Here is a 27,647-nt window from a genome sequence, read left to right on the forward strand (position 1 = left end):
TGAATAGTATACAAGCAGTTACAAATGAATTAACTGACACATAACTCTCGCTAAAGAGAGCTCAAATAGTATAGGTTTTTGAAAGACCAACTCAAAGTCCAGCAAAATGAGTAACAGGAAATGGGTACTTGCAAGGAGGGGGCAAGGGGAGAGGGGTAGGAGAATGAAGGGGCGAAGGGAGGAGAATGCGGTCAAGAATTCATTGTCTATACCACAGAATTGAAAAAAAAAATAAGGGAAGGGGTGGGTGAAAGGGGTGTTAAAATGTTGAAGGGATGACACAGATTAAGATGCATTGTATACATACTGCTTAGTTAAATGGCAAAGATGCATTGTATACATACTGCTTAATTAAATGGCAAAAAAAACATCAAATACGTATCCTAAAAATGAAGAAGACTGAGGGGAGCAGTGGGGTGGGGGGGGGGTGAGGATGTAGGAAGGGGTGACATCGATCGAGATGCACTGTCTTCATAAACTGCTTGGGTGAACGGCAACTCCTCTGTATAACTACTTCAGATAATAAACATTTTTTTAAAGAAAAAGCTATTGCATGGTGTTTGGTGTTTTGAGACAAGGTCTGGCTGGGTAGCACTGTACCACCTGTACCGCCACACCCAGCTTGAAATCCCAATAATAGGTGAGTGAGCACCCTCAGCTGAAGTGGACATCATAAGGCCTTCCCAAGACAGGAAAAAGATGTAAGGTAAAAAAAAATCCATGAAAAGCAGATATGTATTTCAAAGTGGAAAACGATGTCTTGGGCAGATAAGATGTATGCTAAAATAATATTTACATCGTTGACAGCAATGGCTTTTGTAGATTTCACTGCTTTTGAGTGGACAAGTAAGTGCAGAGGTTCCCCCCCCCCCCCCCAGTACCTTAGCACTATCTCTATTGGCCTCAGAGAAAAGGCAAGTCAGACATGGACTTTGTTTTACCCCTGGTCCTGGTGAGGCCTCTCCGTTTCATTTTCATTTTCTTTTCCCTGCAGGGCATCTGACCATCAGCTGTGTTGTCACCTAGGAAGAGAAGCGGGAAAATATAGAGTTTGGTAGAACAACAGCTGAGATAATCAAAAGACAGCCCTGGGTTTGATGCTCCATACTCTCAGCCAAGAAAAGGAAGCAAAGGTAGCTGCAAACAGACGTCTGGGCTTTGTGATACCAATAGAAAAGGGTTCAACTTATATCACAAGCCACGCTAGACTTCATGGTACTTTGGGAAAGAGCCTCTGAGGATTTATCTACATAAACACAGGCTTAGATGAAAATGCCACCATAATTCATTTCAAAGAATATTATTTCGATAATGTGTATTCCTAAAATGGATGAAACGACTTTACTTTTCTTTCCAAACAATAACGTACACATCCACCAATCAGGCAGCTGTATAATTGTCAGGAACGTAAGACCCATCATTTGGTGAAAATTAGTCACCTTAATAAGATTCTAAAATGTCTATTCTTTCAATATTGACAATTGCTTAGAGAAATGAGCTTTCATTGGCTAGGAGAAAAGAATTCTCTTGACCATTAATAAAAAAAAAAGATTTCAGAAGAAATATGCATATGTGTTCTGTGTGTGTCTGTGTACCTGTGTTGGGATGGGTGGGTGTGTTGTTATAGTAGTGGTGAAGTTTGAACTCAGGGCCTCCCACTTGCTGGGCAAGTACTCTACTGTGGAGTCATCTCCCCACCCCCACCCCCAGCTCTTTATGCTTTAGTTTATTTTTCAGATCTTGTCTTGAGCTTTTGCCTGGGTCCACCCTTGAACCATAAGCCTCCTATCTCCATCTCTTGAGAAGCTGGAACTGCAGGTGCTACCACAATTCCAGGCCATATATTGTCGGGGTTTTTAGCCCCCCGCGCTCCCCTGACCCACAGGAGAGACAGGGAAGGCATGCCCTGACCAGACAAGCCAAGAAAGGAGAAAGGCCATCAGGCCCCCCCCCCCCCCACCCAGCCCTCCCTTACCGGAGGACAATCAGACAGCCTGGGAGTCAAGTCAGCGCAAGATCTCGTTTATTGGGGAAATACCTGCCACTAATATAAGGCACAGGAGCCAATCAGGTCTAAGATCGGCAGGAAGGGGCGGGATGAGCTGTCCATCAAGGTCGGAAGGGAGGGGTTGTCACAGCCCACAGAACCGCCTCCGGGTTATAACCAAAGACACTTGTAGCAGCTGCGCATTGTTGTTAGGCGCCGCCATCTTAGCCACACGTGGCGCCCAAGACTGAGAACAGGCGAGGCCGGCTAGTGGACTTCCAGGTGTGCCCCACTTTTACAATAATCCTTTTTCATGACAAAAGTTGACAGGTTCAATATTTTTAGGAGATACCTATATTTTTAAGCCACAAGTAGAAATATAAACATCACCTCTATTCTATGCCAAAGGTAACCAATATGAACAATTCAATGGATGAATTGTCATTGATTTTTCTATATAGCCATACCTATGTCTTTATATATGCATATATATAATGTGCATATGTAAATTTATAGGTATATAAATGCATGCTTTCAAAATATGTATGCTCATCTGTGTATTTTTACAACATGTGCACACGTTCACACACATACCCACACATAAACAGCCTATGTACTTCATTTAGCATTCATTGCACTTTCTTCCTTAATAAGAAAAAATTTGAGCCAGGAAAGACACATATGGAGGATGATAACAATCCCCATTTACTCAGGACCATATGCCTTTGGATTATTACACATTGAGAAATAAACTATTTTGAAAAGCCCTTGTATGTTCGGGCCTCTTTGTTACAGCATCTTAGCCTATGTTCTAACTGATACAGTGGCTACCAAGTTATCATAGCCCTGAGGAAATTGCAGGCCTTGGAACATACACAAGGCCATACCTTAATTTCAAGTGTAACTACTTTACTTTGCCTACTTACCTTTTTGATGTACATTTTGTGGCCTTCTCTTTTTTATTCTGATCCAGTTATGCCCTTTCTTTTTTCCTTCAAACCAAAGAAAGTAAAGTTAATCATGTAGATCTCTTAATATAATTCTCCAAGTCTTCTGTGTCAGTAGCATTTTGAATATTGTTTTCAACCTTTGATCCTTTGGAATGGAGCAAAATTCTTAACAGTGAGTACAGCCATTTAGTGGTTGATGATAAAATTTAATTTTAACTTTGGGTCATAGGTTTGGAAGAGACTCTTCCTTTGACATGTTGTAAAGAATGAACAATGAACTTTATCTTTAGGCTGAATCCCTGACATATATATCAATATTTATGTGATATAAGAGGGCATATCCCCAGGCTGGCTATATGTTGGATAATAAACTTCACTGGAAGTTGAGTGACAAATTTCACTTGGATGTGGAGAGTTCTCACTAAATAATCTCTTGTTGTTGTTGTTGTTTTTAACACAAATTCTCTCACATATATCCTCTAGCCCTTGAAGAACCTGGAGGACTTGAACCACGTGGGATGTTTATGTTGCTGTGTTTCCGCATTCTTTTGAAGTGTACAAACACACTTGACTGTGAGGAGCAGTGGCACTGGACAGGTAGAGAGTGTGTCTGATTGTCATCCAATATCCAAGAGAGTTCTTTCTACTTGCTCAAGTGAAGGCCTAACATACAGAGGGAAGCTTTGCCACTCTCGCACATGAGCTGCCCATTGGGAGTGAATCGACTCAGTTTCCAATACAGACATGGAAGGAAGGGAGGGAAGGAGGAAGGGGAAGGAAGGAGAGGAAGGAAGGAAGGGAAAGAAGGGAAGAAAAGAAAGAAAGGGAAGGGAGGGAAAGGAGGAGGGAAGGAAAGAAGGAAGGAAGGAAAAGAGGAGGGAAGGAAGATAAAAAAGGAAAGAGCAAGGAATCGAAGAAAGGAAGGAGAAAAGGCTAGCCCAAAGACCAAGCTCTTCAAGAACCCTGGGACTTTGTCCATTGGCAGCTCCACTTTCTCGTCCCCTTCAAGTATTAACTGAACGGACCTTGTGACTTCGTGGGTTCCTCACTCATGGGGATTCTCGTAGGCCTGGAACTGCTTCTCTAATGTGGCTAAGCTGATGGCTGTATCCATTGGTCGCTCATCCTTACAGCCAGCAATGCAGAGCTCAGAAGGGACATGGTCTCTCCTCTTGGCTTTTAAAACTCAAACCACGGGCTTTTGCCCACAAGTCCTGGATATATGTCTGTCGTGTAAGAAACCGCAACTGGTAGATTAAGGATACCTGTTTCTAGGGCCACGAACTGTAGATATAAATTCTGGCTGCTCACTGATCTGACAGGTCACCTGTGGGATTGTGAGGAGTGCCTGGGCTCTGCTGATGGAGACCGGCCTAGTTCCTGGTTCAGAATCCAGTACCACACACTAGGCGTGCGGCTCCTGCTGCCCATGGAGCAGCACTGTCACAAAGCACTTTGTTCCTGCCCATTCCTGGCACATTAGTCAGGCTTTTGAGCCGGTTTGGAGGCCATTAATGGGACCTCCATACTGTTGGCCCGCCTCTGGAGTAAGATCAGCTGACTGGCTATGCCACGTCACCCTAGAAACTCATCAGGGAGCATGAGCCTGACTGTCAAGGCCATTTGCAGCCTCAAAAGAATGTGTTCTTCAAAAAATATAAATAAATAAAAAAGAATGTGTTCTTCATATGTTAAAAATTTTTTTTTTGCCAAACAACTGAGTTCAAGCTCCAGGAGCCACACACACACACACACACACACACACACACGCACACACACGCACACACGCAACTGAAGGGAGCACACAGACACCTAGAAAAAGACCCTTCCCTTCCTGGGGAATGATCAGACAAAAATGGAGGCCGGGAGTACTGGGGACATGTGGACATAGTTTAAACACTCAGGCCTGGGTTCTGTTCCTCTGTATTCGCCCCTTCATCGTTCCTCCCCCCGCACCCAGGTACGCTACCATTTGAGCCACACCTCCAGCCTGACACAGTCTCACAGATTTTCTACCCACACTAGCTTTGGACTGTGATCTTCTAGGTCTCTGCCTCCTGAGTAGCTAGCATTACAGGCGTGAGCTACTGTTGCTCAGTTGCTTTTCCATTTCTTAAAGCCCACAGAATTGAGTGCACCAAGATTATCCACAATAATGTTCCTGTTCCCTAGTTTAATTATGTTTTATTAAATTGTATTTATTTAATTTTTTGCCAGTCCTGGGCCTTGAATTCAGGACCTGGGCACTATCCCTGAGCTTCTTTTGCTCAAGGCTAGCACTCTACCACTTGAGCCACAGCTCCACTTCTGGCTTCCTCTGTTTATGTGGTGCTGAGGAATCGAACCCAGGGCTTCATGCATGCTAGGCAAGCACTCTACCACTAAGCCATATTCCCAGCCCCTTAGTTTAGTGATGTAAAATTACTTTTTCCAGGTAGGATGTCAGATTATAGGACCCAAGGCTTAGACATAGACACCTTTGAGAGACATCACCTTTGAGAGACATTATTATCAATAATAATCATAAAAATAGTGATAATAATAGTCCTAGGGTTTAAAAGTAAACTTATCAGTCACAAGTAAAAAAGATCTCATTTGTTCTTACTTCTTTTCCTCTTGGGTTTTCTTATAGTAGGGTTGTTCTCAACATCCACAGTATCTAGAAAATAGCCAATAGTAGTGAAGAAATAAATCGATAAATAAGTCATAAATCCTCAGGACAACTCATACGAAGAAGGCTTGAGTTTAGAATGATGCTTGGATCATTCTTTTCTTTCTTCTAGACAAACTCAAAATCCTACTGAATTGAAGACAAGGGTCTTTGAAAACACTTTCCAAGGATGTGGCCATTAAAAACAAACAACGGACTGGTGTTGGGGACTAGCAACAGAGAAGGGGAGACGAGAGGGGATGATGAGGGGGGAAGATGATCAAAGCTCACTGGGTACATGCATGAAAATGTCATAAGGAAACCAGTTACATGATTAAAAAAGCATTTACAGGAAAAAACTTCTAACTATCCATTTACTGCAGCTTCTTCAGTAATAAAGAACATTGTGATCATGCTAAGATAATACGGGATTTCTCTACTACATTTTTCACTTCCTTCTGAGTCTTCACCAGCAGATCCACTGGCACCCACATGTCTGCAAAATCCTTGACACATGCTAAGCCTTTCCTATCATGCTATTTAAAAAAAAAAAGTGTGTGTGTACTGGTCCTGGGACTTGAACTCAAAGCCTGGGTGCTATTCCTGAGCTCTTTTGCTCAAAGCTAGTGTTCTACCATTTTGAGCCATAGCTTCACTTCTGGTTTTTGAGTGGTTAATTGGAGATAAGAGTCTGATAGGGACGTTTCTGCCTGAGTTGGCTTTGAACTCCGATTCTCATCAGCCTCCTGAGTAGCTAGGATTACAGGCGTGAGCCACTGGTGCCCAGCCAGCTATTTAAAATTATTTCAGCCTCTACTAATTGCTCAATTTCCAAACCGTTTTCAGGAACGTGTTACAGCTGCACCCTGCTTGTCAATATAGTAAGCTGTTGCCTAAAGATGGGGATATATTCGGGGAAGTGTCATCCTCCCCTATTTTGTTCTTAAGATTTTTACATAGATAAGATTTTGTGAGCCTGTGTGTGTGTGTGTGTGTGTGTGTGTGTGTGTGTGTGTGTGTGTGTGGTAGAAAATGACATGCAGATAGACTTCCGATGAGAATATGCAGCGCATTAACAAGAGTGGCGGCAGCTGGGAGCCAGTGGCTCACACCTGTAATCTCAGCTACTCAAGAGACGGAGACCTGAGGATCTGGGTTTGCAGCCAGCCAGGACAGAAAGTGCCCAGGAGTCTCTTATTTCCAATTAACCAGTGAAAAACTGGAAGTGGAGCTTTGGCTCAAAGTGGTAGAGTGCTAGCCTTGAGTGAAAGAGCTCAGGGACAGTGCCCAGGCCCTGAGTTCAAGCCCCGTGATTAACACACAAAAAAATCTGAAATCTGAAGTCTTTCATCCTGACAGTTAAGGAATAGAACCTGCTGTCTATTGACAGGGAGCTTTCTGATGGTGTAACAAAGGTTATTATCTCCAGTGCAGGTCCATCTGCCTTTTGCCAGCTTCAGGAAAGATCAGTGTGACTCAATACCTCAACATAGCAAACAAGACAAATATGTCCTTCAAAAAAAAAAATTCTGTCTGTCCTGGGGCGTGTACTCAGGGCCTGGGCACTGTCCCTAACCTTCTTTTTGCTCAAGGCTAATGCTCTACCACAGCTCCATTTCTGGCTTTTTTTTTTTTTTTGGTAGTTTATGGAAGATAAGAGTCTCACAGACTTTCTGACCAAGACTGGTTTAGAGCTGTGATCCTCAGATCTCAGCTTCCTGAGTAGCTTGTGTTAAAAGGTGTAACCATTTATGCCCAGATGATAAATGTTAAGAGTATTTTGTGGAACCAGGTGCTGGGAGCTTCTGTCTATAATCCTAATTACTCAGGAGGCTGAGATCTGAGGATCGCGGTTATAAGCCAGCCCAGGCAGGAAAGTCTGTGAGACTTTCATCTCCAATGAACTACTCAGAAAAAGCCAGGAGTGGCACTGTGGCTCACGTGGTAGAGTGCTAGTCTTGAGCAAAAAGAAGCTTAGGGACAGTGCCCAGGCCCTGAGTTCAAGCCCCAGGACTGGCTCACACACACACACAAAAGAGTACATTTCTACAACGCCAACTATACAGAAATAACAGAGCCTGTTCTGCTCAACATGATTTTATGAAGATATGAAGATTTCTTCCTTCCCTACTGTTCTCAGAAAAGAAATGAGCCATTCTCTGCCACCCACCCCACCCGCCCCCCACCCCCCCCGGCCTTGGGCAGCCAGCCTTACCCAGTGTGCTAAACGCTTGGCTACTTTCCATCCTTTCTTTCGGGCCTTTGGGCACATAGGTGGAGGAACACATGACACAAGGACAGGGCTCATTTCCACATGCTGATCGCTCTGCTCCTGGGCCCAAATTGCAATTTATGAAGACTTTTCACTGACCCAGCCCTCTTTTCTTCACCTCCAGAGGTCCTCCCTCCTTCAAAACCCTCTCCTCTCATTGCTCCTCCTGCGACTGGCTCTTCCTTTAAGCTTCCCTTTTTTTTTTTTTTTTTTGTCTGTCCTGGGGCTTTAACTCTGGGTCTGGGCTCTGTACCTGACCGCCTTTTGCTCAAGGCTAGCACTCTACCACTTGAGCCACAGCACCACTTCCAGCTTTTTCTTTTTTTTGGCCAGTCCTGGGGCTTGGACTCAGGGCCTGAGCACTGTCCCTAAGCTTCTTTTTACTCAAGGTTAGCACTCTACCACTTGAGCCACAGCGCCATTTCTGGCCATTTTCTGTATATGTGGTGCTGGGGAATTGAACCCAGGGCCTCATGTATACGAGGCAAGCACTCTTGCCACTAGGCCATATCCCCAGCCCCCAGCTTTTTCTATATATGTGGTGCTGAGGAATCGAACCCAGGGCTTCATGTATACGAGGCGAGCACTTTACCACTAGGCCCTATTGCCAGCCCGAGGGATAATCTTGTATGACAATAATATGAAGAGAGTTGGTCAAAAACAGCATTAGGATTTAAATAGTTAATCTGAAACAGCTAAGTACTATGATACTGTTTCTCTGAGGCTTTGTCAAGTTTGTGACAAAATAACAAAAATGGTCAAGCAGCAAAAGGAATGCTGAGGTTCTAGACTTCTATGAAAAGGGGTGGGTAGGGACACAAGCTGTTGTATGCAATCAAGTAATCTTAGTAGTAGACACTAAATGAAGAAAGCAAAGAGGGCTGGGGATATAGCCTAGTGGCAAGAGTGCCTGCCTCGGATACACGAGGCCCTAGGTTCGATTCCCCAGCACCACATATACAGAAAACGGCCAGAAGCGGCGCTGTGGCTCAAGTGGCGGAGTGCTAGCCTTGAGCGGGAAGAAGCCAGGGACAGTGCTCAGGCCCTGAGTCCAAGGCCCAGGACTGGCCAAAAAAAAAAAAAAAAAGAAAGCAAAGAGTCCTCTGTCATCCCAGCCCACGTCTGAACGCACTGAACACATGATGACCTAATATCCAACAAGGCCTTTAATCATGCAATTCCAGAGATTTCTCATCTTACTGAATATCCCCAAAAGTCCAGCAAGTAGTTCCTGGCTATTTCCATTGTGAAATGTACTCAGCAGAAAACCACCAAGAAATGTTGATGGCATAGTCCTCTCTCCCTTACCTGCCCCATGTCTTGGTGGTGAGCAGAAGGAACCCAGGGGCTCTTCTCCATTAAATGTGTGTACATGAGGATGGCTACCATCTTCAGAACCAAACAGAATCCCTTAAAGACTCAACATATAAACAAGGAAGGCCATAGCAGTTGGGACCAAGGTGACCCAACTGTCCCCTGGAGGTGGAAGACTGGTCCCGCCCCACTCCCCTGGCCCTCAACAACTTGGCTCCACCCACTGCTCCTGCCTGGGTTTGTTGGGAAGTCAACCCAGCAGAATGAGAGAGGGTGGGAAAAGGCAAGCTTCCTTTAGTTTCTTGGAAGCATTGAAAGTACAATTAATAACCTTCCCCACTACCTGGTGTTCGGCTGGGCATCTCCTCAGCTGCTCCTTCATTAGTCATTCGGGAGGCACTGGAGTCACAGGGCACTGAAGAGAAACACAAAACAGCACAGACCATGCATGGGGGCCAGGAAACACATCTCTGCGTGCTCAGATGGGACCAGGAAGTTTCCAGAAAATAAGGGGTGCCCAGGGATCACAATCCTAACACTGAATCTGGACAAAGATTCAATGAAAAGGTGAAAAGAAAAAAACAACAACCCCGCATCTTGTCTTGACAGTCCGCTCTTCCATTTGAGCCACTCCTTCACTTCTGGCTTTTAACCAGTCAATTGGAGATAAAAAGCCTCTTGCATTTATCTGCCCTGGCTGGCTTGGAACCGTGGTCCTCTCAGGGCTCGGCTTCCTGGGTAGCTAGGATTACAGGCACCAGCATCTGCACCATAGCTACTGTACACTCCTCCATCCCTTTTCTTCTTCCTTGCTCTCCAGAGCTCTTCACCACACACCTGACTTGTGCCTTAGTTTCCCTCCTGATCTATGCTTCTAAAGCTCTTGGGTAGCCACCAGGCCTCCATCTCTCTTGCTGCTGATATACTCGTGTCACATAAGAGACTCTCTGAACCAGGCCCTGATCCACTCACCCAGTGTGTCTCACAAGAGCTCTGCTCCAGGATCCCGGCACCCTCACCCTCTCCAGCGCCCCTCCCCCCAAACACTGCCCACCACAGAGTCAGCAGAGATGCCGTGTGGCTCTCACTTGGTGACTTAGACCTGGCCAACAACCTTCCACACAGCGCTGCTACTTCAGCTGTAAAAGGGGAAGAAGCAACAGCTTTTCTTCCCAAATGTATGCTCCTGGAGATCAGATGACATCATCTGTCAACATGTACTCAGTGAAGAGGCCAGATGCTAGTGAGTCATAAGTACCTCGAGGGCCGCTTGATTGGCTGCTGGGTGTCTGTGGTGTGCCCTCTCTTGATTGGCTGCTGGCCAGTGTCCCCTCTCTTGATTGGCTGGTGGGTGTCTGCGGTGTCCCCTCTCTTGATTGGCTGCTGGGCAGTGTCCCCTCTCTTGATTGGCTGGTGGGTGTCTGTGGTGTCCTCTCTCTTGATTGGCTGCTAGGCAGTGTTCCCTCTCTTGGTTGGATGCTGGGTGTCTGCAATGTCCCTGTCCTCTCATGGAGGGGGTCATAGAAGTTACCACGAATCTCTGAGAAGAAGGAAAGATGGTAAGAATGTCAAACAGTGACTCAGCTGCATCTCACAATCACAGCCAGGTGCACACTTGAATCCTGGGTTTTGGTGAACCCTTTCTGGCCATGGGCCAGGGGATCTCATGTGGCCTCGGCCTTGGGGTGCCTCCTGGAATCCTAAAGCCATGTGCCATAGAGACGCTCCACTTACATTTTAAAAATGATAGGCAGTGGAGAGGTTGCAAACTGTACCTATGCCCCTTCAAAATGATCAGAGAACAGTAAAAGCCAAATTCAAATAAATAATAAATGTGGGAAATGTTTCATAAACTATATGTAATTATGAAAAGTGAAGAGTGGAAGGACTTCTCCAGGAGAAGGTAAGCATTTCAGAGAGATAGTCCAGAGAGAGAGAGAGAGAGAGAGAGAGAGAGAGAGAACTAAGGAAGAGGATAGGAGTGTAGCACAAGAGTTAAGAGCATTTGCCTAGCAAGACTAGGCCCTGAGTCAAATACCAATACTATAAATAAATGGACAGAGGAAGGAGAGGAAAGAAGGAAAGGAAGGAAGGAAGGAAGAAGAGAGAGTAAGAAAGAAGGAAAGAGAGAAAGAAAAGAGGCAAGAAAAAAGAGAGGCAAGTTGACAGAGGTCTGTACTAGATGATAATTTTTTCCAATACAAAGCAAATTGTTTTAGCTGTTGGCTGGTAGCTCATGTCTACAATCCTAGCTCCTCAGGAGGCTGAGATCTGAGGGCTGTGGTTGAAAGCCAACGTGTCCAGGAAAGTCTATGAGACTCTTATCTCCAATTAACTACCAAAAAGACAGAAGTGGAGCTGTGGCTCAAGTGGGAGAGTGCTAGCTTTGGGAGATGGCTCAGGTCCTGAGTTTAAACCACAGGAGCAGCACCAAAACAAACAAAAAATCTTTTTTAAATTCTTAACCATGTTTCCAAGCAGGCTTCGTTTTTTCCTAAGGAAGGACACCAATGCCCCAAAGAAGAATGGACAGGAAAACCCTATGCTTTGTGCACCAAAATCAGGCCCTGGGGCTGGGGATATAGCCTAGTGGCAAGAGCGCTTGCCTCGTATACATGAAGCCCTGGGTTCGATTCCCCAGCACCACATATACAGAAAATGGCCAGAAGTGGCGCTGTGACTCAAGTGGCAGAGTGCTAGCCTTGAGCAAAAAGAAGCCAGGGACAGTGCTCAGGCCCTGAGTCCAAGGCACAGGACTGGCCAAAAAAAAAAAAAAAAAAAAGAATGGACAGGAAAACCCTATGCTTTGTGCATCAAAATCAGGCCCTGGCTGAATCCTCATTTGTAGGGCTACCTGGCCCACGTGTGAGCTCCACGAGAATACGGGCCATGGATGTTTCCTTCAGCATTGGAGTCCTGTGCTATGTCATATCATAGCCCCTCAGGAAATAAGTGTAAAAATTAATGACAAAGAGAATGAGTGAATGAATGAGTGAATGAGGTGGTCTTAAATCCCCAAGGTGGCTGAAAGCTATAGTTACCATTTGGGAAGTTTCTGAGAATCTCCTTTAAATCAGGATAAGCCAACATGCTGGCTTTGCTGAACAGCACTTTGAGAAGTGACGGGTCAAACTTCTTCTCCAGTTCACTGAGGACGTCATACACCACTCGCGCCAGTGGGGCCACGTTCTTACATCTTTCTTGAAAATGCTTCCAAGCATTGAACAGAGAGTTAAGTCACTACGCATTTCCAGATTGTAAAAGAGTGTTAGTTTGATCCAAAGACCGTGTGCTGTCTTGCAAACTGTTTAGAACTCCTTATGTAGGGAAACGGCTTTTTAAATGGTTTCTTCCATAAGAGTAAAGTCAAACTGGGTGCTGGTGCCTCACATCTGTAATCCTAGGTACTAAGAGGCTGAGAATCCTAGTTTGAAGCCAACCTGGGTAGGAAAATCCAAGAGACTCTTATCTCCAATTAGCACAAACGCTGGAAGTGGAGCTGTGGCTCAAGTGATAGAGCAGTAGCCTTGAGCCAAAGAGTTCAGGGACATTGCCCTGAGTTCAAGCCCCATGACCCACAAAAAAAAAAAAAAAAGATATAATAAGCAGGCTTGGTGTCAAGTGCTGGTCTCTCACATCTGTAATCTTAGCTACTCAAGGAGGCTGACATCTGAGGATCACCGTTTTAAGCCAGCCTGGGCAGGAAAAACTGTGAAACTCTTATCTCCAATTAACTATCCAAAGAGCCAGAAGTGGTGCTGTGACTCAAGTGGTAGAGCACCAGCTCTGAGTGGAACAAAGCTCAGCACGCAGGTCCTGAGTTCAAGCCTCAGTACTGACACAATCAATCAAGCAATCAAGAAGTGGCTTTGTAATGACACACTGTTGGGATTTATTTCATTTTAGCTTAGGCTAGTATACCATGTCAGCGAACCTAAGAAGCTCCTCTGAAGTGATCCCAGTCCCCATTCTGCCCTGCTCCCTCCTCTGGTGACTCTCCAAGGTCACTGCAGGAAAAGGGGGCATCATGGGATACCTGTTCTTCCCTTCCGCCTCCCAGCTTACAGGATGTGAAGGTCTGCACTCCCAGGGGACTCCCCTTCAGCCCATGGCATGAACCCCACCCCATGTTTGGGGCTGGCTTCCCATCACCAAGGAATTCTCCCTTACTTCATACATCTGCTGAGAGATGAAGCCGCGGTCCCGGAGGCTCATGAGGAACGGGAACGGGCTGGTCACCGCGCTGGCGATCTCCACCTTGTTTTCTCTGAAGTACCTGAAAATGGGATCTTCCTCCAGGTCCTGCTCCTCTGTGGCCTCCCTACGGAACAACGAGGCCCGGTGGGAACAGGGAGTGAGCTTCCAAACGGTTCCCCGTGACTCGACAATTAGAAACAGGAAAGCCCCCTGGAGAAGGAGAGTGAGGAAGGAGGACCTTGAGTTCTAGGCCAGACTGGACTATACAACAAGACTTTGTCTCAAAGAAAGAAAGACAGAAAAAAGAGGGAGAGGGCTGGGGATATGGCCTAGTGGCAAGAGTGCTTGCCTCGTATACATGAAGCCCTGGGTTTGATTCCCCAGCACCACATATACAGAAAATGGCCAGAAGTGACGCTGTGGCTCAAGTGGCAGAGTGCTAGCCTTGAGCAAAAAGAAGCCAGGGACAGTGCTCAGACCCTCAGTCCAAGGCCCAGGACTGGCAGGAAAAAAAAAGAAAAAGAAAAAAGAGGGAGAGAAAGAATGGGGGTAAAGGGCAAGGAGATAAAGGATAGGAAAAAAGTAAAGAAAAGGGCAGGGATATGCCTCAAGTGGTAGAGATTCTATTTAGCAACCACAGTACCCTGAGTTCAAACTCCATTACTGACCAAGAAGAAGAAAGAGAAAGGAGGAAGAAGAATTAAATGGCACGTGGCTTGTCTGACACTAGTAGCTTACTGCTATAATCCTAGCAACTCAAGAGACTGGGACATGGAGGAACTCCACTCAAAGTCAACTCAGGCAGAAAAATCCTTGAGACTCCATCTCTAATCAGCCAGCAAAAGCCAGCTAGAGGCATGCTTCAAACAAGCTAAGTGAGCTTGAGGCCCTGAATTTAAACTCCAGCATTACCAGAAAAAAGTGACACACACACACACACACACACACACACACATACACACACACACACGGTGGGGGGGGTGGGGGGGGGAAGAGAATAAAAAAAAAAACAATTACAATTACAATTGGGAATGTGGATGCCATCGTAGAGCCTCGGTGAAATCAGAGGCAGGATAAAAATACTGAACATCAGAAATAGGACAAAATATCAAAGACCGAACCCCTTTGTAAGGGAAACTCCAGACCAGCCATTACAAGAAAATTCCAGAGATAAGCCTTTAAAAGTAAGTCCTTGAAACAGACAGATTTATGGCAGGCATGGATGGGACAGGATCTGGGATGTAGTTTGGTCAACAGCAGTAAATCCCATTTGGTCCCAACAGGAATAAATCTCCAATACAGAAAACAGACTAGGTATGGGAGAGCTCAAAAGGTAAACATGCTGGAATGTTACTTTGTAGCCTTTAGTCTTGTAGCCTTCATGGAACTTTAACAACTTATTGTTTATTGCCTTGTAGTAATTAGTTATCATGTAGTTATTTTGTAGCTTTGAAGACTGTTATCTGTCATCACTAACTTTACTCCTGGAAATCTGTCTGTGGTCACACATTGCCACTTGTGTATGGCTGTTCCCTTTAAAAACCCTGCTAAACAAAGGCTCGGGGCTGTGCTGTCCTAGGAGATGGAGGCCTGATAAAGACTCCTTGCCCTGTTTATCTAAGTCAGAGGTCCTGTTTGTGGGTACTGGGATAAGAAAGGAAGAAAAGATAGAAACAGTAAGTACAATGAAAATATATACAACAGTAAGTACAATGAAAATATATACAAGTATAGTAGGTATTAGATTATATTAATAATTTAAATATGAATGGCCTAAATATGCCAATTGCTGAAAATTAACTATACAACTTGTGGGTAGGATGGAAGTGAAAAACTGGGAGAGAGTGAGGGAAGCGATGACATGTACTCATTACCTGACTTATGCAACCGTAATCCCTCGACGTATCACCACTGTAAATAATTGTTGTAAGGGAACTCAGTCACCAGAAACAGACGCCACCACTTAAGAGGCCAAATTGTGAGCCTCTATTGGAGAGTCGCGTGACTGCTGGGGGACTCTTCTTTCAAAGATCAGCAGCGGCTAATGCAGCTGGTACACAGCTTATATAGGCCCAAACCACATAAGGTATGAGGAATTACCCTAACAAAAGTGTTATACATAAGCAAAGAAAACCAGATAAGGATGCTTAAACCTAATAAAGGTGCTAAATATAAGCAAAGCAAATCAGATGAGGACCTAATCAGGAGAAATCAAGGGCCAATTATCTAAGGGAAGTAAGACTTTCCCAGAGATGAACAACTCAGATCACATTTGTAATCCAAGGAATGTCCTCTATGACCTCTAGATTCTCAGAACTGGGTGGAAAGCCCAAGCAAGGCACCCGGATGGCTGTAAGGACAGGGCATATTGATTGCTTAGACCCAGTCTCCTTACTGCAGAATAACAAGTTAACATTTTTTAATTAAATACTAAGAATAAGCTAGGCATCAGAAGCTCACATCTATAATCCTAGCTACTCAGGAGGCTGAGATCTGAAGACCACTGATGAAAGCCAGCCTGGGAAAGAAAATCTGTGAGACTCTCGTCTCCGACAAACTACCAAAAAAAAAACCCCAGAAGTAAAGCAGTAATTCAAGTGATGAGTGCTAGCCTTGGGTGAAAAAGCTCAGGGACAGTGCCCCAAGACTGGTACACATACATATACACACACACACACACACACACACATGCACGCACACAATGTTTAAAAATCAACTATATCTTGTATATAAGAAAGTCACTTTAAATATAAAAACACAAATAGGTTTAACATAAAGGGATAGAGGGAGGCGTACCATACCCACTCTAGTGAAAGGAAAGCTCAAACAGCTATAACAATTTCAAACAAAACAAACTTTGGAGTAAGGAAAAGTGTCAGAGACAATGGAAGACTACATAATTCCAAAAGGGTCCATTCTCCAAGAAGACACAAAGTCTTTAATGTACATGCAACAAACTATCACCTAAATATCAGAGGGGGGGTGGGTAACTGAGAAGTAGACAACTCAGCTCATTTGCAAGGTATGCCTGGATTGCTGCCCAGCATGGGCAATAATAAGAGACAAAAATTGATAGCAATACAATGAGCAACAGACAAATCCATGACTAATCTTGAATACTTCAATGTTGCTTTTGTAATCACTGATAGACTCAGTGAGCAAAAAATCAGTGAGGCTACAGTTGACTTAAATAGCAAGAGTGATAACTTGATCTAATTTGCATTTACATAGTAATCTGTTCAGCAGTAGCAAAGTACACAAGGCCTTTATATTAAATGTTAACTAAGTGGTATACCCCATATGTTACTATATATGATTTTGGCACACTGGATATTGTATAAATGCTTACCTGAACTACGGGAGGGAAAGAAAAACAAGGGAGGGTGTAACAAATATGTCAAGAAATGTACTCACTACCTTTTTATGTAGCTGTAACCCCTCTGTACCTCACCTTGTCAATAAAATTTAATAAAAATAAAAAAATAAAATAAAATAAAGGAAAAAATTAACTAAGGCAGAACACATTTTGAGCCATGAAACATATCTTAACAAATTTAGGAGGATAGAAATCATTGAAGTGTATTGTCAGATCACATTAGAATCAAACTGGAGATCAATAACAGAAAGACACCCAGAAAAATCAGTCAATATTTAGCAATTAAACAATTCAATTCTAGGGCCAGAGAAGTCTCAAGAGAAAAACAGACAGTTGGAACAAAACCCCAGATTACCAGAATTGATTAGATGAAACCAAGTGTATCCTTAGGAGGAAATGTACAGTATTACATACACTTATTTAGAAAAGAAAAAGAATTTAACCCAATCTGTTCTTTCAGCTGACAAAATAAGAGGGATAAAGGAGCAAGTTAAGCCTAATGCAAACAGAAGAAAATGAGAAATAAAAAAATTAAAGTATGAAAAACAGGAAAACATTAGAGAACTGCAATGAAACCAAACACTTTTCTAAATATCTGTAAAGTTGACTAAACCTCTAGCCAGCCTGACAACGAAAACACAAAAAGAGATGATGTCAGTGATAAATACCAGAAATATAAAAGGGCCCTTTCCATGAGTCCCATAGACACTGAAGACAACTCCACAGATTTGATATTCAATTTTCTTTTCTTTTTGGTGGCAGTACTGGGGCTTGGACTCAGGGCCTAGGCACTGTCTCTTAACATTTTCTACTCAAGGCTGGTGCTCTACCACTTGAATCATAGCTCCAACTCTGGCTTTGTGGTTAATTAGAGCTAGGACTCTCACAGACTTTCTTCCCAGGAGCTATCTTTGAACCATGATCCCAGCCTCCTAAGTAGCTAGGATTATAGGCAAGAACCACCAGCCCTCAAGTGATAATCAAATGTCTTAAAAAGTGGCTAAGCACTCCCCAAACAGAAAGCATCAAGTCCAGATGGCATTGCAAAGCATATCTACCAAATGTTTACAAAAGAAGTGATTGTTGTTGGGGCTGCATGGGTGCCCAGAGTAGTTTGGGGCTCTGAGCCCCCATTAGAGGAGTTTCCATACACTTTTACATTGCCTTGGATTTTTAAAAGATCATTTTGAGTGGGGGCGCTTTGCCCTTTCTCATTGGTTGTTGGGCCTAATCTACTTCTGCTTCCTCCAATCGAGTCATCAGAGAATTGACTCCAGGTCTCAGGGCCACAAGGATGCCCTCCCCCCCACACACCCCAGCAGAACTGGGCCCCAGCTAGGCACCTAGAAAAAGGTTCACAGCACACAGACATTTGATTGGGATTTTTAATTTTTCTGCCATGATATCTGTTTTTGGACAGAGTTGTCTTTTGGAGTGGGGATAAGGAAGGCCTGGAGGACACAGAGGATTCATAGGTTAGGAGATAATCGTCTCCACCTGCAGCAAAGCTTTGACGTGTGAAGTCTGAACACAACCCAGCCATCCAGCCACTAGGAGGAAACAAGGTGTCATGAGTCAGGGTGGACTAGAGTTTTTCACCAACAGCTAATGTAATGTAGTGAGAAACAAATCAGGTTTTCTTATTTTAAAAAGTATAATTTTATTGTCATTATTAAGATGTGATACAGAGGAGTTACCATTTCATATGTCAAGGAGGAAGTACATTTCTTTGGGGGCAATGTCACCCTTTCCTTTGCTGTCCCCTAGTTTTCCCTTCCTGTCTTCACCTACAAGTTGGCAGAGTTCATTTTCCACCAGTGTCTACTGGGTGCCATTCCTGCGTTTGTTCTGGCTCCCTTCCTCTATTGCTGTGCTCCCTGATTCGCCCCCCCCCCCCCCACCTTCCCTGGCCTTGGTCTTCCTTCAAAAGACAGAAAAAAAGAATAAACACCACCAACAGGGAGCTGGGAATGTGGCCTAGTGGTAAAGTGCTTGCCTCGTATACATGAAGCCCTAGGTTCGATTCCTCAGCACCACATATGTAGAAAAAGCCAGAAGTGGCGCTGTGGCTCAAGTTGGCAGAGTGCTAGCCTTGAGCAAAAAAGCCAGGGGCCAGTGCTCAGGCCCTGAATCCATGCCCCAGGACTGGCAACAAAAACAAAACAAACACCACCACCAACAACAACAAAAACCTAAGTTCCCTCCATTTCCTGGAATTCGTTTTGATAAATACTTGAAATGTTCGCAGGCCTTGCACTTCCCGGTTCCTCCCCGAAGATTAGCCTCCTCCTCTAGTCTCACAGCTTGTGTATGGATGGCCAGAGCCCTGGCCGACTTATGCCCCACGGGTTACCTAGGGACCCAGACTGGGTCAACAGAGGTAACAGACGCAAAGATTGACCTTCATCGGAGGTGAAGGACAAGGAAGAAAAGATAACGTCTTACCTGACGTCAGGGTTTCTGCCTCCACTTGCCATCCTCTGACTGTGTGGGGGGGCCCCCCTGGGCCGTGAAGTTGGTTTAGAATCCCAGCCTATGAGGTGTGCACCTCTCTGCCTTCCCGGAGCTCCGGGAGAAACTGCCAGAGGCCCAACCGCTGGACTCAAAAGGGCGAAAAGGAAAGTGAAACTTCCTAACTGTGACGTGGACACACACACACACACACACACACGCGCGCACACGCGCACACACACAGATCGCTTTGTACACACACACACACACACACACACACACATCGCTCTGTACCCAGCCCTGCCCACAGACAGGAACAGGGGCCGCCCAAGTCCATAGAAAATGTGCTGAAAGTAATAGAGCTGTAGCCAGTAGAAAAACACCTCAAGTTCAAACCTCTGACTGGAACTCAGGAGAACAAACCTCATGGGCCCGGCTTGCCCGGGCTCCGCCCCCCCCCTCCCGCTCCCCCCCTCCCCCTCTCCCCGGCCGGGATCCGCATCCCCGGGCGGCTGCGCCCGCAGGCCATTTGAGGAGCCCAACCGGTCATCAGAGGAGGTCTCCCCGGAGCCCAACCCCAGACCTCTGTATTCAGAGACCCAGGACCATCTATGGCGCGTCCAAGGTGCAGGCGGAGCTCATGGGAGAATATTATCATTACCGGTATGGCCTAGATTTCCGGTGCCTGCGATACCCTGGGATCCTTTCAGCCGATTCCCAGCCTGGAGGAGGAACCACGGACCAGGCAGTTCAGGTTTTCCACACTGCCGCAAAGAGCGGCAAGTTCAAATGTAACAACAAACGAGGAAGTTCCTTCACCTAGAAGTCAGACAGACCTTCATGTTCATCAGAGAACACACAGGAGAGAAACCTTATGAACACAACAAATGTGGACAGACCTTGGCATGGATAATAAGAGTTCACACAGGTGAGAAACCTTGTAAACCTAGAAAGTCTTTCAACCAAAATTCCCACTTCAGCAGGCCTAAGAGAATTCCCACATGTGAGAAACGTTAGGAATGTGAGAGATGTGGAATGTCTTTCACCTGGAAGAAAACTCAGTTTGCATTGGAGAACACAAACAGGATAAAAGCCTTGTGAATGTCAATCCATTTTTTAAAAAAGAACTCTTAAAACAGGCTTGGATTGTGTGGTGAACAGCAGAGTAGAGAGAGCTAACAAAGAATATTGTTCATAAAGTTTACTTGCACATATGAAAATACAATTATGTTATTAAGATGGGGAAGATAACATGACATCCTACATAATTTCATAGAAAAGTCCATTCTGTGCATATTAGGTAACATAATGAATTCTACTGAATAATCAACAAAAAATATTGTCTCTAAAGTAAACATAATTGTCTGCCTACTGAAAAAATAGTCAATATGTTTAATGAAATTAACAGTAAGATAAACTTAGAAATCAGACTACTCAGTAAATTTGTCATTGAAATCAGTTATTTTAGAATGTCTTTCAAAAGTGTTACATTTGATTTTAGATAATCAATCTCTTGTTTAATGTGTACTTAAAATAAAGGTAATCTTAATGGCAAAAAAATGATAAAATAATGGCATTCACAGGGAAATGGTCAGATCTTGAATGAATAATGTTGAGCGAGACAAACCTAGAGCACAGAGGACAAAGGCGCATGGTCTCCTTGATATGTGGTTGTTGGAGGGGGGAGGGGAGAACATGAGATCATGTCTGTAAAATAACAAACTTCTTTTCAAATGGTATGTCTACATATTTTGGTCAGTGACTTTACATCATGTCTCTAAAACCAAACAATTACTAAATAAACATTAAAAGGTCTAGGATAGACCTTCCAGGAGCACAATAGCTCAACAACTACATACATATGATTATATAAGATGAGGCTAAGCAAAATGAACTCCAAGAGATAGAAACAGGAGGATTTTACTATTGTCATTACGTTTAAGGTACTAGGTGAATTTCCTTTGACGTACTCCCTGTGGTCACTGTATATAATTCTGGTACACTGGATATTGCATATATGCTTATCTGAACTGGGGAAGAGAAAGAAAAATCAAGGAGGGTGTAACAAATATGACAAGAAATGTACTCACTACTTTATTATGTAACTATACCCTCTCTGTACATCACCTTATCAATAGAATTTAATTTAAAAAAAGACCCAAAATGCTTGGTTCGTCCAATTCTTTGGAACATAGCCACCAGTATAGACAGAGCTCTCTCTGCGCTTCCAAGTGAAGACAGCAACCAGGCTCTTGTGGAATGGAGTCATTGATTGGGAGCTGAGATTGTTTAAAATCTAGACAATTCAGGAAGATGGGTGCATTGCACTAGATAGATAGCTAGATTATACAGAGAGGCTTTATTTATTTATTTATATCCTCTACCTGACCATTCTGTAAAGGATTTGGAACAACTTAGGAAAATAACTATATCAGTAGAAAGTTGAAACAGGTAAAAAAAAAAAGTTAGTAGAAAGTAAAATCAGGAATAAAAGACAAACAAGCCAGGCCCAGTTGTTTACACCTATAATCCTAGTTGCTCAGGAGGCTGAGATCTGAGGATGGAAGTTCAAAGCCAGCCTGGACAAGAAAGTCTGTGAGATGCTTATCTCCAATTAATCGGCAAGAAGCCAGAAGTAGAGCTGAGGCTAATGTGGTAGAACATTAGTTTAGGGGTGGGAAGGGGGTTTGAATCTGGTCAAAATACTTGATATGCACCTATGAAAGTATAGTCACAAAACCTGTCAAAACTGTTTTAAAATGGAGAAAGGAAATGATAAAATATAATGGAGGGCTGAATCTGATCAAAGCATATTATGCGCATGTATGAAAAACCACAATGACACCCTTTAGAATAGTTAATATATGCTAGTAGAGAAAAAAGAAATACAACAGCTTAAGGATAGAATGATTATAATAAAGTATAATATGTGCTTCTCAGAGCATAAAAATAGAATATAAAATAAACAAGTTGAAGAGAAAATAGATGTTCTTTTTTTTCTTAAGTGAGTAAAACACCAGTTCAATCCCATTACAGATGAAGGAAATGCAGGTGATTTCCTGTGGGTACTTATTGGGATGGCAGAGCGGAGGTCAGGGGCCCAGTGATTCACTGCTGGGAGCCCACCCAGCTAGGCCAGGCTGGGGGCCTCCACAGGTGTGCAGAAGGGGTGTGGGTTGTCCCATTTTGATTTGCTGTTCTGAGAGTCCTTGCTTGGGGAAGGGGGCTTTCCCTGCTGTGGGGCTTTCCAACACCCCAAAGCTTCCTCCCTGTATATCTGGGCAGGATTCTGGTTTCAGTTCACTGTTCCCATCCATCTTACTGTTCTGATGCAATCTTATCCTGACCATTTCTAGGCTTTTCTGACACAGTCTCTTTGATTTTTCCCTAAAACAACAACAACCACAACAAAACAACAACTGGGCTCTCTGATGGCTCACTCCACACCAGTAATCCTAGCTTCTCAGGAGACTCAAGCTTTAAAGCCAGCCCGGACAGGAAAGTCCCTGGGATGCTTATTTCCAATTAACCACCCTAAAACCAGCAGTTGAGCTGCCTACTGAAGGTGGTAGAGCACTAGCCTTGAACAGGAAAGCTCAGGGATGGCGCCCAGGCCCTGAATTCAAACCCCATGACCGACCCCCCCCCCCCAAAATAGTGACCCTGAACTGGTGTGTGATTGTGGTGGGGGGGGGATGGCTCAAAAGTGGTAGAGAGCCTGCCTAGCATGGAAGAAGCCCTGAGCTCAAAATCCATATGCCTAGAAAAGAAGACAGCTTCTAGCAAATGCACTTCATTTGTGTGATCACCCCCACAATCCCCAGTTGCTATCTCACTTCCCTCCCCCTCCCTCACCTTTCACCACCCAGCCCCTCCACTTCCACGCCCCTCTCTCCCTCCCACCTACCATTTCCACTCCGCCCCTCTATTCTACCTTCCCCCCGCCCCCCCATCTAGGCCCATCTCCCCGCCCCTGTCGCCCCTGTCTTCCCGCCCCCTGTGACCCCGCCCCCAGATCGCCCCGCCCCCAGTCGCTCCGCCTCCTGTCGCCACGCCCCCGTTCTCCCCGCCCCTGTGGCCCCGCCCCTCCGGCGGTGCCAAGGCTACGCAGAGCTCCGGTCGCCCGGCCCTCGTTCTCCCCGCCCCTGTAGCCCCGCCTCCTATAGCCCCGCCCCTGTATCCCTGCCTCCCCGCCCCCTCTCGCCCCGCCCCTCCGGCGGCGCCGAGGCTGCGCACGGCTCCGGCCCCGCCCCCTGCTTTCACTTTCCCCCGGGGCTGCGCGGCAGTTGCTGGCGCCAGCTGAGTCAGAGCGGAGCTCCCGGCCTGGGCCTCCGCCTTCGGCCCTCCGCCCTCGGCCCTCCGTGTCCGGCTGGCGGCTCCGGGCCCCCCCAGCTCCCAGCTCCAGCCCCGGCCCCGCCACCTGGGAAGCGGCCGGAGCGGGCGCCGGCGCGGCGTCCAGGTGAGTTCGGTCCGCGCCCCGGAGCGGGCGGCGTTCGATCACCGGTCCCCTGGCAGCTCCAGGAGGAGGTCGGGACTTGAACTCCCGGAGTTTTCCTGAAAGGCCGAGGGCCCTCTCAGGACTTGGTGGGCGACGGTTTAGAGACCGAGCTGACCTTGGCGGCCGACGCTCCCGACTCTGCTTCCCACCCCCCCTCCCCGCAAATGCTGCGGTGTCCCCGACCCCCCTACCCCGCCTTCCGGCCTTCGTTCCCCGGGGCGGGTGACTTGTGGGAACCCCAGAGAAGGAAGGAGGAATGGGCTTCACCCGATTCCCTCGGAGGCGTCCTGAGCACGCTCTCCTTATCGTATACATAGGTATATACGTAATAGGATGCAACCTGTTACATTTTACGTATTATGCATTTAAAGCAAATTCGTGATCCTTTCCCTGAAATATCATTTCCTTAGAACTTTGGCTGGAGTCGTGGCTCGTGTGGTAGAGCACCTGCCTAGCAAAAGCAAGGCCCTGAGTTCAAAACCTACTGCTGCCAACATATAAGCAATAAATCAGTAAATTCCTGGAGGTAGAAAAATCAAAGGGATACATATTTTAGGAAGCTTTCATACCACTTGCCGAATTAGTCTCCAGATTATCCGAACCTTTTCATATCCTGTTGTCAAAGGGTCTCTGTTGGCGTAGTGGGTGTATATATATGTGTGTGTGTGTGTTTGCACATATACATTGTATAAGTCACTCAGTCTTGTATTGATTGGTCATGTCTGCTGCTTTTTTTTTTTTTTGGTAGTACTGAGGTTTTAGGCACACCCCAAGCCCTTGTGGTTTTTTGTTTGGTTGTGGTTTTTTTTTTGGGGGGGGCTTTTTTAACCTTTAGTATTTTATATTATATCTAGGTTGACTTTAGTACATTTTACACTGTATTCTTTACAATGTAAATCAGATGTTCTATATAGAAATACATGTGATACAATATATTTTCTATACACTCAATTCTCAAATGTTTTTTTTTCCTCTGTAGTTCAATTACTAACAAGTAATTCCCAAAGTAGCTAGCGGGTTATCTTACCTCCTGACAGTTTGTACGCCAATATGAGTGGTTTTTAACTACGTTCCTGGCATCATGTTTATGCCAGGTACAATGAACTCTATAAAGAACTGTATCTACATTTATATAATTTCCTAATTTTTGTGTCTATCCCATTTCATGACTGGGAATGTCTTGGAGAACATGCCATCTTTAAACTCTCATGTCTTACAATGTATAAATTCACTCAACCTTGATGTTAAACAAAAGTCACAGGTATTGTCTTATCTCATGAAAACACATATCAATAGCCTTTAGTTTGGTCGAAATCCTCCCAGTAGTCCTAGTTTACCTCCTACTTGTCCTAACTCTTCTCAAAGCCCAAAATATTCAAATGCAGAGCACACAGTCCCTTCTAAGCATGTTATGTTGTACTTTCTCTTTTGGGCTGGTGCCTGCATATGGTCTCAGTCCTCTTTCTGTTCAATTCATGTGGTTATGAGAACATACTTCTCAAGGAGACAACAGAAACTGTTTCATGGCAAGGACAGCCTCTGCAGACTCAAATCCTGGCTCCATGGAGAAAGGCTATCTAAAGTCCCTGAAGTTTCCTCTGGCTACTCAAGTCCAGAAGTCCTCTGAGCACGGCAGTTCTAAGCTAGAGATCCAGAGCATGACAGTCCCCAGATAGGCCAGTGGGGTCATGCCCAGGTCAGTGGGAGTGTTCTGCTGTGAAGGAAGCAGAAAGAATCTGAGATGGCATCGCTGCTCCTAGAGGACCTTCTCTGATAGGAAGAGGCTTCCGTGTAGGGGCAGTCTTATCCTGCCTTGGGCTCACCATCCCCACACACAATACAGTCTTTCCTTCCCAGGGGACCGCTAACCTGCTCATGGCCCAAAGAATAAGGCATTGTGGAATCTGAAATCTTCACTCTTGCAACCTTAAATCCTCATCATCTGTTAACTGATGTGCATTCACGGGTAAACCCTTAGCAGAAGTCAGACTTTTGCCCAAGTGGTGCCATCTGTAAGTATGATACACCATATGTAATTACTCGATGGATCGAATTCTGTTATGGGGGGAAGGCAGAAAAAGAAAGGCTGAGGCTGTCTTATGTCCACACCAATGCCTGTGATTTACAAGGTGACAGGTGTGTGAGTGCCGGGAAGGATAGCATAGGAGTGGTCTGATAGCTATGACATTTAAACACAGAGGACACGGAGTGCACAGGGCCAAGGACGAAATCAGACAGAGGTCATTTTGGGACTAGAGTAATGGGCATTTCACCAAACTGGCTGTTTTTACTCTAAACCTTTGTGGGTTATACTTCCTCAACATGCCACCTGTGTGTGCTTGATCAGCACGAACGCCCAGCCCTTCATCTCTAAAGTCATGAGGCCAGTCTTCTTTGGTAGTTTCCTCTTTCTCCTTGTAGCTATCTGTACTGAATCCAGCATTTTCTGCCAAGACAGAAAGATCCTGTTCTTCCTGAAAACAGCAGGAACATGTTTCTGGCTTTAGGTCATGCAAGGCCATATGGGGTCAATGGGGTCAGATGTTCCCAGCTCAAATGGTCTGATTCTTTCTCTTCCATCACTCCCATTTCAGCTATTTCTTCAGCAGTGGGCTCTTTTGGATCAGGGTAATCTGCCAGGATTGTTTCTCGCCTACGACCGATGCAGTCTGAAAGGTCATAAATTGGATAAGTCTCTTCAGGATAGCCTCTCACCATTAGGTCCCACTCTATTAATTTTTCCATGGCTCCCTCTGTCTCCTTCAGTTTTTCTGGCAATTGGACGACCTCAAAATTGGTGATTTTCCTGTGTGTGTTTGCAGGTGTGGAAGTGGAGTATTTCCGATCCTCTGCAGTTTTCCCCTGTGAGAGCTTAAAGAGAATGTATAGTATATATGACAATATCCTGAAGCCATAGATTGGAATAATCTGCCCCATCAGGCCCCTTCCACCACCTCCTCCTCCCCTTCCTCCCCCTGATCCTGTGGCCTTGGTAAATGCCTCTGCGAGGTGAGACCTTTGGAAATGAGCCCCAGGCATCTGGCCATCCACCGGTGCTGAGTGATGATGCATTATAGGTGGAAAAACACCCAGTTTTCTTTCGGGGCGGGGGGCCGCTTTCCGCAGGTCAGGAAGGCCTTGGGCAGCAGCGGGGACACCGCCAGGACGAGCCCTGAGGCCAGGGCCACCTTCTGCACCTCGGAGTAGGCCATGGCCGAGGCCTCGGGGTGGGGACAGTCGCAGCCACTGGGGCCGCCGGAAGCAGAAGCTCAGCCCTTGCGTTTTTAAAATGTTTTCCACTTAGATGTTTTATTTATTCATTTGAAGGGCTCCATAGCATGATATAGACAGTATGATCATCGAGGAGGTGCAATATCTTGCAGAGTCAGATGACACCGTGTGAGTCAGACAGCCTTCCTTGCCACAGCCTACCTTGGGCGGATTGTGAAGTCATCCCTGCCCCGCATTTCCATCTTTTAGGAATGACAGTGGAAGGAAGAGGAAGCCGATGAGGTTCAGACCTGAATTCCATTGTACTACAAGCTGTCCTAAATGCCATCCTACGGCCCTGCCTCCTAGCCTGGCTTCTTTGTTAGCCTGAGTTCTTTTGGCTTTTTCCTCAGTGCTTATCTTTGTAGATTCCCCCTACCCCCCATGGTAAATAATAGATTTCGCTTCCCCTCGCTCCCTGCGCTCTGTTTCCAAAGATTCCCTTTGTGTTTGAAGACTGACAAGGCCATTTTGTGTGGTTGTCCAGCACTGTTGTGGCTTATTCTTTTTTGCTTTTTATTTTTACCCAGCCAGATTTAAAAGGATTGAGGGAATGAGGAGAAAGAAACAGAGGCCCAATCTGCCACTAAGGTTAAATCCCTGAAAAGCACCCTTAATTACAGATTAGTATTGTTTTTAACATCAAGCCAAATTGAGAATAGGAGTTCCTTGTTTGTGTTTC

The 27,647-nt window shown here is 45.3% G+C and overlaps 2 protein-coding genes across 3 annotated transcripts in view; both read right to left on the reverse strand.

Annotated features, from left to right (window-relative positions):
- The window catches only part of LOC125350216 (nuclear body protein SP140-like), a 35,378-nt gene extending 16,015 nt beyond the window's left edge, over positions 1 to 19,363 (reverse strand). Inside the window, exons 1-10 of one of the 2 annotated variants that reach the window (XM_048344556.1) lie at positions 19,192 to 19,362; positions 13,344 to 13,494; positions 12,215 to 12,383; positions 10,432 to 10,713; positions 9,517 to 9,588; positions 9,168 to 9,248; positions 7,803 to 7,919; positions 5,543 to 5,596; positions 2,914 to 2,979; positions 942 to 1,022 (exon numbers count right to left, since the gene is read on the reverse strand). In XM_048344556.1, coding sequence (XP_048200513.1) covers positions 942 to 1,022; positions 2,914 to 2,979; positions 5,543 to 5,596; positions 7,803 to 7,919; positions 9,168 to 9,248; positions 9,517 to 9,588; positions 10,432 to 10,713; positions 12,215 to 12,383; positions 13,344 to 13,494; positions 19,192 to 19,223 — 1,105 coding nt within the window. In that variant the 5' untranslated portion in view covers positions 19,224 to 19,362. Of the gene's footprint in view, positions 1 to 941; positions 1,023 to 2,913; positions 2,980 to 5,542; positions 5,597 to 7,802; positions 7,920 to 9,167; positions 9,249 to 9,516; positions 9,589 to 10,431; positions 10,714 to 12,214; positions 12,384 to 13,343; positions 13,495 to 19,191 lie in introns of both variants that reach the window. The other variant, XM_048344557.1, reaches the window with a different exon arrangement.
- Positions 19,364 to 19,854: 491 nt separating this feature from the next.
- LOC125350824 (protein RIC-3-like) lies at positions 19,855 to 26,907 on the reverse strand. Its single transcript, XM_048345724.1, is given in 5 exon segments — positions 19,855 to 19,919; positions 23,461 to 23,751; positions 25,974 to 26,218; positions 26,220 to 26,405; positions 26,783 to 26,907. Coding segments are annotated over 5 exon segments (912 nt in total).
- Between the last annotated feature and the right edge of the window lie 740 nt (positions 26,908 to 27,647).

This window comes from Perognathus longimembris, chromosome 4 (assembly GCF_023159225.1).
Source record: "Perognathus longimembris pacificus isolate PPM17 chromosome 4, ASM2315922v1, whole genome shotgun sequence".
In the NCBI taxonomy this organism is placed as follows: domain Eukaryota; kingdom Metazoa; phylum Chordata; class Mammalia; order Rodentia; family Heteromyidae; genus Perognathus; species Perognathus longimembris.